At 39.5% G+C, this 15,563-nt stretch overlaps 1 protein-coding gene across 4 annotated transcripts in view; it reads left to right on the top strand.

Annotated features, from left to right (window-relative positions):
* PPM1H (protein phosphatase, Mg2+/Mn2+ dependent 1H) overlaps nucleotides 1-15,563 on the top strand; it is a 152,897-nt gene that overhangs the window by 33,828 nt on the left and 103,506 nt on the right. For all 4 annotated transcript variants that reach the window (XM_061639856.1, XM_061639855.1, XM_061639853.1 and 1 more), the window contains exon 2: nucleotides 10,940-11,108. In XM_061639856.1, coding sequence (XP_061495840.1) covers nucleotides 10,940-11,108 — 169 coding nt within the window. The remainder of the gene's footprint in view (nucleotides 1-10,939; nucleotides 11,109-15,563) is intronic.

The following is a 15,563-nucleotide window of genomic DNA, read 5'->3' on the forward strand; positions in this document are numbered from 1 at the left end:
TGATGTCTGCCTCTTTTTTCTTGGTTTCTGCTTTTATAGGCATCCAGCTTTCTTTCCATCTAACACTGGGTGATAGGCCAGTTCTTTGTATCTGCAGAATCAGGGAGATGTCCTTTTTTTCTTCCCCAGGGGCATTCATAGGGTGTGTGTGTATGGGCGCCTATGGGTGATTTTTTTTTAAAGCATTGATTAGGATTCAACTGAATTAAAATAGAAAATTGACCTCCAGAAGATATTATAAAGTAGGGCATTAGATTAACAAAGCAAAATCAGGAGACAAAGCTCAGGCTCTGTTCCTGAAATAATTTTTTCCATAGCGTATTTATTTTTCATGGTTTGGTAGCTACTCATCCCATTTTGTATTCCACGGCTACTGATGCCAAACTTCTCCTCGTAAAGCAAAATTGTGCAATTGGCAGGAACACAACTTCAAAGCATTTTGTGTAGAGCAGTAAAAATTAATACATTACATGGAATTATGTAAATTGACTGCAGAATGGAGCACATGATTAGAGCTGAATGTCAGTTTATTAATATTTTTATATGCTGTAAATTCAAATGCATAGGTTGGCGTGTAAAGTAATCTTTACTATCGGATTTTATACACACTTAAAAAAATGTATGTGTTGAATTCACAATCTGAACTTGTCATCTCTGGTTGCAGAACTGTTCTGTGCATGTAGATGCCATCCTGAGTGCTCAAATTCTCATGTGAACATTTTCTGCCTTGGTATGGTCTAGATAGCTGTATTAACATATGATACACATTTGGGTGTATTTGTGTGGGGAAGCGGCATACAAATTAAATAATAATATAGTACTTTGTTTGGATTGTTATATTCTCTTTCAGAATGAATTGGTGCTGAACTGTTATTGTAGTACTGTATGCATTTTTTTGTTACGTTGTGAACTGCTTTGGGCGCATTTGTGTGGAATCACCGCAATTGAAATGGGAGAACTGTCTTAAGAACCACATGTTCGCCGCCTTGAATTCCTTTATTCCTTTATTTGTTTATTTATTTCATTTGTTGATTGCCTCATACCCAATGGTCTCTAGGCAATTTACAACAGATTTAAAAACATAAAATATAAAGCAGATATTAAAACATACAATATTAAACAAATTTAAGAACATACAATATAAGAAACTTAATCCAAATGAAGAAACTAAGGCTACAATCCAATCTATGTCTACTCAGAAGTAAGCTCAATTGGGTTCAATGGGACTTACTCCCAGGTGTGTGTATTGGATTGCAGCCGAATATAGCACACCTCAAGGACCAAAGGCCTGAGTGAAGAGGATGGAAGAAAGGTGGGATATACATGTACAAAAATAAGTAATAATAATAATTGTACACTTACACAGGCTTGCATGCTCCAAACATTGTAGCTTAAGGCTACTATCTTATGCAGTTAAGAATAAGTGAGGTTGGTGGGTACTAGGGAGAGAGCCTTTTCTGAGGTGGCCCCCACTCTCTGGAACTCCCTCCCATGTGATCTTCGACATGCCCCTTCCCTAGAGGTATTCCGCAAGGCCCTGAAGACGTGGCTATTTCAACAGGCCTTTGAGGTCCTTGGGAGGGGTAAATCTCCATGATTTTGTCATCTATCGTATGCTGCTAATATAATTGTTTTTATATGTATTGATGACTGTCCAGTATTTTTATCTATTGTTATTAATGTGACTGCATCTGATATTATTGTATTTTACCTTATTTTAATGTACGTTGCCTAGAGTGGCTATTTGCCAGATAGGCAACAAACAAATTAAATATTATTATTATTATAAATGCTATAGAACTCAATGGAACTTACTGCTGAGTATAAACATACCCAGAACCAGGTTGTAAATGTTGAAAATGAATAGCTCTAGTTGTATGCACTCCCTCCCCCCACGCATACATTTGTGTAACCCACAAGACTCTTAAATCCAGAGACTCTGCAGGTTTTACATCTCTAATTTTCTAAGATGACATAAAATCTAGGTATAAAATAGTAAACGATTCAAAATAATGAGACAAAATAGTAATTTGGGGGTTCTTTTTTTGTGGATTTTTACATCTATGTATTCATGTCCACATTTGAAGACAAAAAAATAGTTAAGATCTGTAGCATTAAAATTATTATTCATAGGCACTGGATCAGTAATAAGAAATTAAAAACAAGAAGGTCAGGGATGGTGGTAGTGTTGCAGCAGTGTCAGACAGGGGACAGAAGAGCTGTAGGTAGCAATGAAAAAAGGTACTATTGCATCTTTCTGGGAATTTCCCCCCAAATGTTAAAAGGTTAAACATTTGGCACAGCCCTATTGTACATACATGCAGCTATGGGGCCTAAGCCTTGGGGGGCTTATAATTCATAAACAGCACCTTTCATTGTTGCTAGAAGACTAAAGGAAGCCAGTGCAGATGTAAGCACTGATAGCATATTTTATTTATTTATTTATTTATTTATTTCGATTTCTATACCGCCCACAGCCAAAAGGCTCTCAGGGCAGTGCACAACATAGAGTAAAATACAATAAAATTACAAAGGTCAGTAAAAAGCATACATATTAAACAGTAAAACAGCCTGGTATAAATTGAAAGCTTAAAAATAAATTAAGTTAAAATGCCTGGGAGAATAAAAAGGTTTTAACCTGGCGCCGAAAAGATAAAAGTGTAGGCGCCAGGTGTACCTCATCGGGGAGACTGTTCCATAATTCGGGGGCCACTACTGAAAAGGCCCTGGATCTTGTTACAACCCTCCGAGCCTCTCTGTGGGTCGGGACTCGGAGGAGGGCCTTTGATGTTGAACGTAGTGAGCGGGTAGGTTCATATCGGGAGAGGTGTTCCGCTAGGTATTGTGGTCCCGTGCCATGTAAGGCTTTATAAGTCAAAACTAGCACTTTGAATTTAGCCCGGAAACAAATAGGTAGCCAGTGCAAACGAGCCAGATCAGGTGTTATATGTGCGGACCGCCTGGTCCTCGTCAACAGTCTAGCAGCTGCGTTTTGCACTAGCTGTAGTTTCCAAACTGTCTTCAAAGGCAGCCCCACGTAGAGCGCATTGCAGTAATCCAATCTAGAGGTTACCAGAGCATGCACGACTGAAGTGAGGTCGTCGCTTTCCAGATAGGGGCGTAGCTGGACTACCAAACGAAGGTGATAGAACACATTCCGTGCCACCGAGGCCACCTGAGCCTCGAGAGACAGGAATGGATCGAAAAGAACCCCCAAGCTATGAACCTGTTCCTTCAGGGGGAGTGTAACCCCATCTAGAACAGGTTGAACATCCACCATCTGGGCAGAGAAGGCACTAACCAACAGCGTCTCAGTCTTGTCAGGATTGAGCCTCAGTTTATTAGCTCTCATCCAGTCCATTATCGCGGCCAGGCAACAGTTCAGCACATTAACAGCCTCACCTGAAGAAGATGAAAAGGAGAAATAGAGTTGCGTGTCATCAGCATACTGGTGACAACGCACTCCAAAACTCCTGATGATCGCACCCAGCGGCTTCATGTAGATGTTAAAAAGCATAGGGGACAGAACCGATCCCTGCAGGACTCCACAATGGAGAGTCCAGGGTATCGAACAATGCTCCCCAAGCCCTACCTTCTGGAGGCGGTCCACCAAGTAGGAGCGGAGCCACTGCCAAGCAGTACCTCCAACTCCCAACTCCGTGAGTCTCTTGGCAGGCTATCTTCTAGCATACTCTTATTACAGAATAATTCCACCACTTTTATCCTAGTAATATAGGCTTTGTGTGTACCCAATTTAAATTCAGCTAGGTTTAAATTTAATTTTAAAGGTGCAAATGTGAATCAGAAAAGCCTTATTCATTTCAGTCTTTCACATCAAGATTGAAAGGATAAAAGAAAAAAAAGTTTAGAAGTCTTTTAAATGGAGGTAAGGAATGTATTCGCTTGACATCATCAAATGATTTGTTCATGTCCTGTATAACTAACCCATTGCTTTCATTTTCATGGCTGCAACTTTCTTGCTGTTAGTGAATACGTGCAAGTTTATATTTTCACACCTGAAAAGAGCTATTGCTGTAGAAATGTCAGCAGCTGAAAAAACTTGGGAGACCAGGGTTCAAATCCCCACACAGCCATGAAGCTCACTGGGTGACCTTGGGCCAGTCACTGCCTCTCAGCCTCAGAGGAAGGCAATGGTAAACCCCCTCTGAATACCGCTTACCCTGAAAACCCTATTCATAGGGTCGCCATAAGTCGGGAGGCAGTCTGAAGCACTTAGGTGGTACACTGTGGATTAGATAATAAACTACTAGGGTCACTTCTCATGCCTGTCTTCTCCTCTACAGCGTGGCTTTGTGTCATCGCTTTGACAAACTTGAAGTCAATGAAACAGCAAATGCATCTACCTTTAGAATGAAAGTGGTGTTTGTGTGCATGTTTTTTAAAAAAGACTTAACCTATTCAGGTGTATCTTAGATGAGGTAGAAATACAGGTAAGGTTTGGATTTGAGATCCCCAGAGATACCTATTGTAGACATCGTTGTTGTTTGATTTCCATGTCACTTGTGTTTGCTTGAACCCTTCATATGATCAGAGGCCCTTGCAGATGTTCCCCCCCCCGCCAACATGGGGAAGGTCAGGACATGGTAGGCGGGGCTGTGCACATTGGGACATTGTTAGGTGGGTCTTGCATGCACACCCCTGCATCCCTGTCCATGGTTATAGCATTTGTGTGTTCAGGCAAACATTTGAACACTTGAATAATCTTTGGGTACAGAGTCTCGTTGAGCCTAATGCTTTGTTTTTGGCAGAAGACGCAGTAAACCATAGCACCAGCATTCCACTGATAGCTGGTGTGGATAGAAATCAATAAAGAATGGGGGTCTACTCTGCCCTATATTTGGTAGAGTGCGGTGCTATGAGTAAAATTTTCCCATATGATCTAAGTGATCTTAAAGGTCTATAAACGGGCAGGAGATCTTCTGGGTAATCTGGTCCTGAGTTGTTCAGGACTTTTATATGTTACTAACAAGACCTTGAACATGGCCCAGTAGATAATTGGCAGCCACTGCAGTTTCTTCAGCACTGGTGTAATGTGCACATGTCAAGATGTGCCACACAATCTGGTCACAGCATTGTGCCTCAGCTGCAGGTTCCCGAGTGGGTTTGAGAAAAGCCCCACGTAAAGTGTGTTATGTTAGTCCAATTGTGGGGTTATCAACACATGAATCATGGTGGCTAAGCTATCCCTTTCCAGAAAAGGATGTAGTTGGTGATAGGTGCTCCTTGCCTCTGGAAGTTACCTTGACTTCCAGTGTCAAAGAGGATCTAGGAGCTCCCTGTGAGGATCCCACCTCAAACCACCACCTGTTAGGTCCCACCAGTCAGGATCCTGGTTTTTATTTGTTCTCTCACCGGCTCTAGCACAGATCTCGCAAGATCCCACTGCTAGGCAGCACCACCAGGCACTCCCTGTTTCACAATATTGCCTTAGGACTTTGCCTTAGTCCCCTTCTGGCCTATTGTTACTTTGTGTCTGGGTGCATTTGCAGGCCACAACCACCCTGTATCTTTATGCCTATAAAGCATACAGCCCTGGGTTGCCATGCATACTTGATGATACACTATCTTTTCACCGCTGCCACCATTTGATACTGTTCATCTGCACCTTGGTAATTACCCTGCCCTCCCTTCTGGTCTGTGTAAACCCCAGCCAAGGATCAGGCTTTTGGTAAACCAATAAAATATTTATTTATAAATATGAGGAAATAACAAGATTACTTATGGGATATTTAACAAGTGTATGGTTTCATATAGTGTCACTCTTTATGTTTCCAATCATATATAATCTGCCTTAATACCAGCCAAATATAATCCAACCCACAACCAACTCCAATCCACACTCCACAACCAACTGCCCACACGTCAACTCTCATCCTCTCAATTATACCTTCAGCCACTCAAACGCTCAGCCAATCATCATGAAGCATTCTCCAGCATTCAAGCCCATGTACTCCCCCCTCTCACTCAATCCACTTACCATGTATACTTTAATAAACCTGCACTTACCATATTTACAGTTATCAAAATACAGAGGCATCACACTCCCCAACAAAGTTCGTGTTGCTTCACTGGGGGGTCTAGGACTAGTGAACTCCCAACTCTTGGACCTTGGAATTGCTCAGTCACAGAGTCTTCATCTTTCCAGGATTCAGTTTTAATATGTTGGTCCCTTGCCAGCCCACCACTGCATCCAGACACTGGATCAAAACAGTCACAGCCTCTCCTCAGATGTGACAGAGAAATAGAGCAGGGTGGTGTTAGGTAACCTTCCAGTGATCTTTGTGGTTTTCTTTGTCTGCTCCCAATGATACGCTTTGGGCCACTCCAAATCCTCATTTATTTCTACATACATTGGCTATTATTGTCATGGGGCACCATGCTTGACACTGTCTTGTGTTGAAAAGAAACACCGGATTGGACACAATTATCATTGAGGACACATTTCTAAATATGTAGGTGTATGATCTGTATTGGTCCAAAGGCTAGCTTGGGGTAAACACCCCCTATTTCTCATTCATTCCTATATACATTGGCTGCTATTGGCATAGGAGCACCATGCCATGTCTTGTATTGTCAATGCGCCATTTCCTGTTTGGCTAGGGCATGGCTCCTCCCTTTCTCAGAACCTGAGGAGAAGCCTTGGCAGCCAAAGACCCTATAGGATGGTGGCCTGCAGTGTTTATCTGACTTGTAATAAGGCGAGCCTCACAACTGGGGATTAAAAAAAAACAGTTTTGCATCAAGCTGGACCTCGTCTGATTGTCTAAAAAATAATTTCTTAGGCAATTATTATGTGTATTTTTGCTATCTGTATGGGATTATAACATCCATTTATTTGTGAAAGCAAATAAAAGAACACTAGTAGAGCACTAAGTAATTAAAAACAACTTTTTGTGTAATTGTAAGTATAAGATCAAATGTTTCATTCGAATGCATGTTAGACATAAAATACCTTGATGACTTCATATCTCATTCAAAATAGTAAAATTTGTTGAAGCTGTTGGAATCAAGTTTATTAAGTGATTTTCTGGAACCTTCCATGCATGTTGTTAATATCTATATCTAGATGTCCTGTCTATTCCCCAAAGGTCTGGTTCGCATATAATGTTTAGCCATGGTTTGTGTTATGAACTATGGATTGTCACACAGACCGTCAAACAAACCATGGCTTGTTTCTCCAAAGTTTGTTTTGTTTGCTGCTCTTTGTGGTTTGGTGAGCTTCTGAGGTAGTGTGGTCAAACAAACCATGGCTAAGGAGGGGTGCTGGGATTACACATAATACCAAGCCATAGTTAAAACAAACTGATACCTGCAAGGGCAGCCCCCTTCTCATGAATGCACAGGTTCGAAAGTTCTTGCTTTCTCCCTTCCTCCATGTTTATGTAGAGTATGTTGAACGTTAGTTCACCTAAGATCACAGGTTATCAACAGCAGTCGACCTTCCTCTTTCAACAAGGCTTTTAGGTAGAGACCTTTTCCCATTCTGCATCTGTGTTGGAATTGCTTTTTAAGGTGTTTTTAAAGCTTTTCTAAAAATATTATTTTCCTTGATCCTTGGGAGACCCCGAGTCTGCATTTTGCCACATCACTGGGATGTTCTAGTATTCAGGCTGCAACCGTATACAAACCACTTGGGAGTTAGTCTCAGTGAACTCAATGGAAATTAGCTCCAACTTGACCTGCATATGATTGTGCTGTAAATACAGGGGCCAGTTTCAGAGGGGAAGACTAAGGGGTGGTTGGAAGAATGCCTCGTCATGAATGCCTGGACTAACAGGATACTAAAGAATTGAATCTTCTTTTTCCTTCCTTTCATGAACTTGAGATAGGTTGAGGAAGCTCATTTACGTGTCCCGCTGGTATCAAAGGTACACTGGACAAGCATATGGGAGACAGCTTTTTTGTAGCTGCACCCAAATCTGTGTGGTACTCCCTTGTAGGGTTTTCTGGTGCTTTTGAAAACCTGTTTATTCCAGCAAACATTCTTATCTGATCTTCTGTCCTTAACTTGTTGATTTATGTGATTGCTTTTAAACATCTAGATTTTTAATTTTACTGTTTTGTGTTTTAGATTGTTAGCTGCCTTGGGGATCTTTGGGCGAAAAAGCAGGGTATGGGTTTATTAAGATAACTAAATTTCTTAGTTTCTTGCTTCTGGCAACTAGCCATTCTCAAACACAGTTTTCATGATTGATTGAGATGGATAGATTATCTCCAGTATATCCTGTTGTCCCCTGCTGCTCTAGTTTACTGTGTTGTTTCACAGGCCTAGTGTGCATCAGTCATCAAGACCATTTCTCAGAAGTTTGCAGATGTCATTTTCATCACTGCAGAAACCTTTGTTTAAGACCTTGTAGTCCAAAGCTAGCCTGTACAAACTAAGATTCTCAGGAACAAAGAGAGGAAAAAAGCACCAAGTAATAGTCGAAACAAAAGGAGACAAGCTCTGGTGTTATGTAGGTGATTTATTACATGCTCTGCATGTTTTGGAGAATATATCTCTTTCCTCAGGAGCTAAAAACAAAAACATTCAATTGGCCATTGAAAAGACTGGTGAGAAAGTCAAACTACATAGTAAGAGGGAGCTGTTTTGGATCATCTCTTTGAAAAGTTTTGAGACCCTTAAGGTTAAATGAGGTTTTATATTTTTATATAGATTTTATTTCTTGGATATAAATAAATACAAGAAAAATTATGAGGTATTGTATGAGAATTTACTTACTGAATGTGATAACATTATATGTTAGCAATTGACTAAGTTTTAGCAGGACTAGTGGATTTTACTAGTGCAGTAGGTACACAGTTGAGATATCTGAATCTAAGACACTCAAGATAAATAACAACAGCTTAGATCTGGCATTTTGTATGGTAGCCTGATGCCCTGATAACTGTGTTTTGTGTGGGGCTTTGGGAAAGGATTTTTATGTTTTATTGTTCTGATTTATAATTTGACAGAGTAAAGAAAACACACGGCTCCATAGGTCAGTACAGGGCATTGTTTGGTTTTGTGTGTGTGTGGGGGGGTAGGAGTTGTCAGTAGCTGTGCAGTTGCGAAATATGGCAATTCTCAGATTGTCTGTCTAGTTTAAGGTCAGGGCGTAGTAATATTTTATGCTACATGATTGCAGATGCAACCACTTGCAATAAAACAAGTGTTTTAGAAAGTTAATTTTAACAATGGAGGTGGCCTATGGATTGTTGTAAAAGTATGTTCATAGCAATGACCACAGTGTTGTCTTTATGATAGTAATTGTATCCAATTGAATGCTTTTGTGTTTAGCTCAAGAGGAGGGAGTTATATTTTCTGACACATGTAGAGCACATAATAAATCATCTACGTACCACCAGAACTTGTCTCCTTCTGTTTTGACAAATTGAGGCCTAGCAAGCCAAATGTAGGCTGCTGGTTATCTTTTGTGGTCTCCCTGTTTCTGTCATCGCAGGCGGCAGCAAAAACAGAAAGGGTATTTGTCTACAGTGGGCTGCCATATACTTAAATTTGTTGTAACCTGCCCTGGGACCTTTGGGTGAAGGGCGGGAAATAATTTTAATAATAATAATAATAATAATAATAATAATAATGGCTAGGGAACTATATTCAGCTTGATAGTTCACATGTTATGCAGACTTGGTCTAAAAAAGTCTTCCCCAACCTCGTGCCCACTAGATGTTTTGGACTACAGTTCCCATGATCCCTAATTATTATGGCTAGGGCTGATGGAAGTTCTAGTCCAAAACACCTGAAAGAAACCAGGCTGGAAAAGGCTGGTCTTTCAACATAGCCACGTTAAACCTATCTTACCCAGATAATGTCTGGAAATGTGGGTCCTACAAGGTCCGCTTTTCATATTGTGGTACTGCAAAATAATTGGACCATCTGGAATGACAGTTTAAAGTAGTATCAGCATTGTTTTCAGGAACCAGTGTGAACATTTACATTTTTGGCATGTCAAAAGACATGGATTGCAAGAACTGCCATGGGATCCAAAATACTAATTACACCAGCATGAATGACTAACATGCTATCTCCCGCCATACATTCCTGGATATCACAGTTAACAGATTTGAGAAAAACACAGCTCAATATTTTAGAGACAAAGGGGCAAGGAAAAAACAGTTGCTACTATTTAGGACACATTCCTAGAAAACTTTCTAAAAGCTGCCATAGGGGAATGTCTTTATTAGGACCGACCAAAATGTCACAAATGACAAGCACAGGAACCCTGAGTTGAAAGGACTCACGGTGCCACTTTCGAATCTCTAGCAAGCCTTACCTATTATATTCTATGATGCTATTGTATGTCACAATGTGGGCAAAATGTGCTGACACAGGGAGCAAGGTCTGTCAAAATGTTGGCAACAAACCTTTCCCATGTTGAGTAACGTAGGAAAAACAGTGGAGATCGACAAGGAATGCAGGTGGAGGTATAGGCATGAAACAGATATATGGCCATTGTTGATGGACAGGTTGCTGAGGGAGATGAACCATTGCTTTTATCCACCTTGGATTTAATACTGTGGGCTTCCTATTCCTTTTTTTTTTTCATTCTGATTCTCCCAGGGTCAAGAAATTATTGTGGAGAACTAAAGTTGCATCTTTAAAACCTTTGGCTGAAAGTTGAAGACTAAATTGACTGACCTTATTCCTATTCCTATTACAGTGAGATAGGAATGTTTAGACAGGATATAATATTTGAATGTTACATCAAACCATTTGATTTCACTTTTTGCTGAGGAAATGTTGTATTTTTAATTTGTCTGTTTTATTTCTGTTGTGTTACTTTGCGTGTATTTAAATTTTGTTAAGCCAGTCTTTGAATTTTATTGAAGGGTGGTATATAAATCCCTCAAACAAGCATGAAAAAATGTTTTTAGAAATTAACTTCTTTTGTTACTTTTTATTTTATTTGTTTATTAGGGTGATCAATGCAGGTAAAAGCACACACAATGAAGACCAGGCCAGTTGTGAAGTCCTTTCGGTAAAGAAGAAAACAGGAGGAACTAATTCTACACCAAACAAAAATTCCTCTACTAAACGGAGATCTTCGTTGCCAAATGGGGAAGGGTTGCAGCTGAAAGAGAATTCAGTAAGTTGCCACTTCCTTTTTTGAACTGTCTACAAAGACTGTTGATTCACTTGCAGACTACTTGTGTATGTGCAAGCAGTCTGTGCTGTGGTATCCTCTTAGTAAAGCATATATGTGTAAGCATGACAGTTGTGGATATGATGGGCAGCAGTTCCCATTATTTCACAGATACTTTTCTCTCTGCTGATCATAACAGTTATTGCCCAGTTTGTTCAAGCAAATATGTTTGATTTGGAGAACATGTACAGAAAACAGGGAGTGTGTTGTGCATTCCTAAAAACATTTTCCTGTTCTGAAAGGATAGTAAAAAAAAAAGACATCTCAAATAATTTCACTGCATTTGAAGGTGAACTCACATGAAGAAAACAAGTGTGCTATGAAATGTGGGTGGGTTGGTAAGTTCAGCACCCTGAAAGTCTTCTAGTGATTGTTTTAGCACAAGAGGTAATGCCTGAGATGGCTTTAAAAGATTAGACAAATCAGACATCCAGTCTGCCAGTTGCTGGGGATTGCAAGCACTCAGGTCCTGTTTGCAAAATTCCTATAGGCATCTGGTTGACCACTATGAGAACAAGATGCTGGACTAGATGAACCTAGAGCCTCATCCAGCAGGATTCCTCTTATGTGCTTATATGCTGGTAACTTCATCCTCCACTTATAGTGAGATGCTCCAAAGCTATCAAAAGTGGTCTTAAAATTAATAAATCTAGGTTAGATAATGCAGCAGGTCATGGTGGCTGCTGTTTTCTTCACAGATAGTGGATCCCTGCTTGAGATGGTCATGTTGTAAGGCTTGTTTATCATGAGCAGAAGCTGCTGTTTTGCCTGCTCCAGAATTTACCCTGCTATGTATTGAACAGCGGCATTCCAAATTATATGTTGCATCCAACTAAGTTATACCCAGGGTAGACTCATTTAAATCAGTGGACATGCTAACATAAGTCCATTGGCTTCAGAAGGTCTGCTCTGAGTATGACTAAGTTGGATACAACTCTAAGGCTTCTGCTCCTGGTGCATGCTTTGAGCTTTATTAAGAAACCATTTCAGCCATAGACAACACAACTGCTCCCTTTCCCCAAACATGACTTCATTAGTATCGGTCATGAACCAATTGGCTAGGGCTACCAAGAGGGTACTGCTGTACTGGCCCAGAGCTGGGAGACTCTGAACTTTCTTTTTATTTATTTATTAAAAGTAAATCTCTAGCCCTTGTCAAACAAGAGACAAGAAAAATATACAGAAACTATTCTTACTGCTTTGTGAGAAATGAACAATTTCATTTAGTATATTCAAACTGCAGGATTATGTTGTGGCTGAGAGAGCATGGGTTATGAGAGCTCTCCAAAGTAGCCCAGTGTTGTTATATTGGGGTGGGGGTGGAGGAGGACTGAGAAAAAGTTAATGTATTTTAACCCTGAAGTGTAGTTTAGTGTTGTTATCCAGTATCTTGATGTACTGGCTTTTTTTAGGGAAAGGCAGTAAAACATAACTGGTTTACAACTCATGAAATTTGAGTTCTTTGCATGGTTTAGGGTTAACATTGTGGAGGAACAGGGTTCTAACACCCAACAGCTCTGTGGCAGGCAGAAATTCAACAGGTTAAGCCCATTCTAGTATGGAAATATTATTATGTAATGGGAAAAGGGTCACTTATTGACCTTCTGTCTGTCACACATTTTATTACTTGTGTATAGCCTGATTTATTTTTAGACTCTGCCTCACTTGCAAAAGAGGACACAAATTTACATAGCATACAAAATATATGCAGATTCATACCCTCTTTTTGCAGATAGGGTAAACTGGGCCCAGAAAATCCTGCTGACACACCTGCAATTAGCTATTTCTCTCTGTATTGTATATTTTTGAAGGAAGATCTTACCCTCAAATAAACTGCAGTATTTTACTTTAAGTAACTGCCTTGTTGTTGTTGTTATGTGCCTTCAAGTCGATTACGACTTATGGCGACGCTATGGATCAGTGACCTCCAAGAGCATCTGTTCAGATCTTGTAAGTTCATGTCTGTGGCTTCCTTTATAGAATCAATCCATATCTTGTTTGGTCTTCCTCTTTTTCTACTCCCTTCTGCTTTTCCCAACATTGTCTTTTCTAGTGAATCATATCTTCTCATTGTGTGTCCAAAGTATGATAACCTCAGTTTCATCATTTTAGCTTTTAGTATAGTTCTGCTTTAATTTGTTCTAACACCCAATTATTTGGCTTTTTCCACTGTCCATAGTATGCACAAATCTCTCCTCCAACACCACATTTCAAATGAGTTGATTTTTCTCTTACCCACTTTTTTCACTGTCCAACTTTCACATCCATACACAGAGACTGGGAATACCATGGTCTGAATGATCCTGACTTTAGTGTTCAGTCATACATCTTTGCATTTGAGGACCTTTTCTAGTTCTGTCATAGCTACTTTCCCCAGTCCTAGCCTTCTTCCGATTTCTTGACTCTTGTCTCCATTTCGGTTAATGATTATGCCAAGGTATTGATAAATCTTGACAAGTTCAATGTCCTCATTGTCAACTTCAAAGTTACATAATCTTCTGTTGTCATTACTTTAGTCTTTTTGACATTGATCTGTAGTCTTGCTTTTGTGCTTTCCTCTTGAACTTTCATCAGCATTTATTTCAAATCATTGCTGGTTTCTACTAGTAGTATGGTATCGTCTGCATATCTTAAGTTACTGATACTTCTCCCTCCAATTTTCACATCTCCTTCATCTTGGTCCAATCCTGCTTTCCGTATGATCTGCGTATAGATTAAACAAGTAGGGTAATAAAATACACCTGTCTCACACCTTTTCCCATTGGAAACCAAACGATTTTCCATATTCTGTCCTTACAGTAGCCTCTTATCCAGAGTATAGGTTGTGCATCAGAACAATCGGATGCTGTGGCACCCCCATTTCTTTTAAAGCATTCCATAGTTTTTCATGATCTACACAATCAAGGGCTTTGCTGTAATCTATAAAGCACAGGGTGATTTTCTTCTGAAATTCCTTGCTCCGTTCCATTATTCAACATATGTTTCCAATATGATCTCTGGTACCTCTTCCCTTTCTAAATCCAGCTTGGACATCTGGCATTTCTTGCTCCACATATGGTAAGAGCCTTTGTTGTAGAATCTTGAGGATTACTTTACTTGCATGCGATATTAAGGCAATAGTTTGATAATTGCTGCATTCCCTGCGATCCCCTTTTTTAGGAATTGGGATGTATATTGAGCGTTTCCAATCTGTGGGCCATTGTTTATTTTCCATATTTGTTGACAAATTTTTGTCAAAATTTGGACAGATTCAGTCTCAGTAACTTGTAGCAACTCTATTGGTATGTCATCTGTTCCTGGTGATTTGTTTCTTCCAAGTATTTTAAGAGCAGCTTCCACCTCACATTCTAAAAATTCTGGTTCTTAATCATACGGTTCCTCCATGAATGAATCTATCATCCTGTCATCTCTCTTATATAGTTCTTCAGTGTATTGCTTCCATCTTCCTTTTATTTTATCTCAGTCAATCAGTGTGTTTCCCTGTTGATTATTCAACATCCTTACTCTTGGTTAACATTTCCCTTTAATTCCTCTAATCTTTTGGAATAAGACTCTGTTCTACCTTTTTTGTTGTCCTCTTTTATTTCTGTACAATAAGTAGTTCTCTTTGTCCCTACATACTAGTTGTTGTATTATTGCATTTAGGGTTCTAACTGTGTTTTCTCTCTCATTTTGCTTTTGCTTTCCTTCTATCTTTAACCACTTTAAGAGTTTCTTCAGTCATTCATTGAGGTCTTTCTCTCTTTTAAACTAGAGGTACTGTCTTGCATTCTTCCCTGATAATGTCTCTGACTTCACTCCATAGTTCTTCTGGTTCTCTGTCAATTAAGTTTAAAGCCTCAAATCTGTTCCTTATTTGATTTTTATATTCTTCTGGGATGGTATTTAAATTGTATTTTGGCCTTATGATTGCATTGTTCTTCTTCTTTAGCTTTACTCTGATTTTTGATATTATCAGTTCATGATCTATAGTGCAGTCTGCTGCTGGCCTTGTTTTCACAGAAAGTATGGAACTTCTCCATCTTCTGCTTCCAATTATAAAATCGATTTGATTCCTACATTGACCATTTGGTGATGTCCACAAGTACAGTCATCTTTTCAGTTGCTTAAAAAATGTGTTTGCAAGAAACAAATTATTAGCTTCACAGAATTCAATAAGTCTTTCTCCTGTTTCATTTCTGTCTCCTAAGCCCCATTTCCCTACAATTCCTAGTTCTTCTGTGTTCCCTACTTTTGCATTCTAGTCCCCCATTATCATATCTTGTTTTGGTGTGTGATCAGTTTCTTCCAGTTCTCTTCATATGTACTTTTGCTATTTTCTGGCCCATTTGCCATCTCTTCACACACTTCATTTGAAAGCTAGTTAAGAATTTATTATATAGACTTTAATGTACTTTG

Source organism: Rhineura floridana, chromosome 8, assembly GCF_030035675.1.
Source record: "Rhineura floridana isolate rRhiFlo1 chromosome 8, rRhiFlo1.hap2, whole genome shotgun sequence".
Taxonomy (NCBI): Eukaryota; Metazoa; Chordata; class Lepidosauria; order Squamata; family Rhineuridae; genus Rhineura; species Rhineura floridana.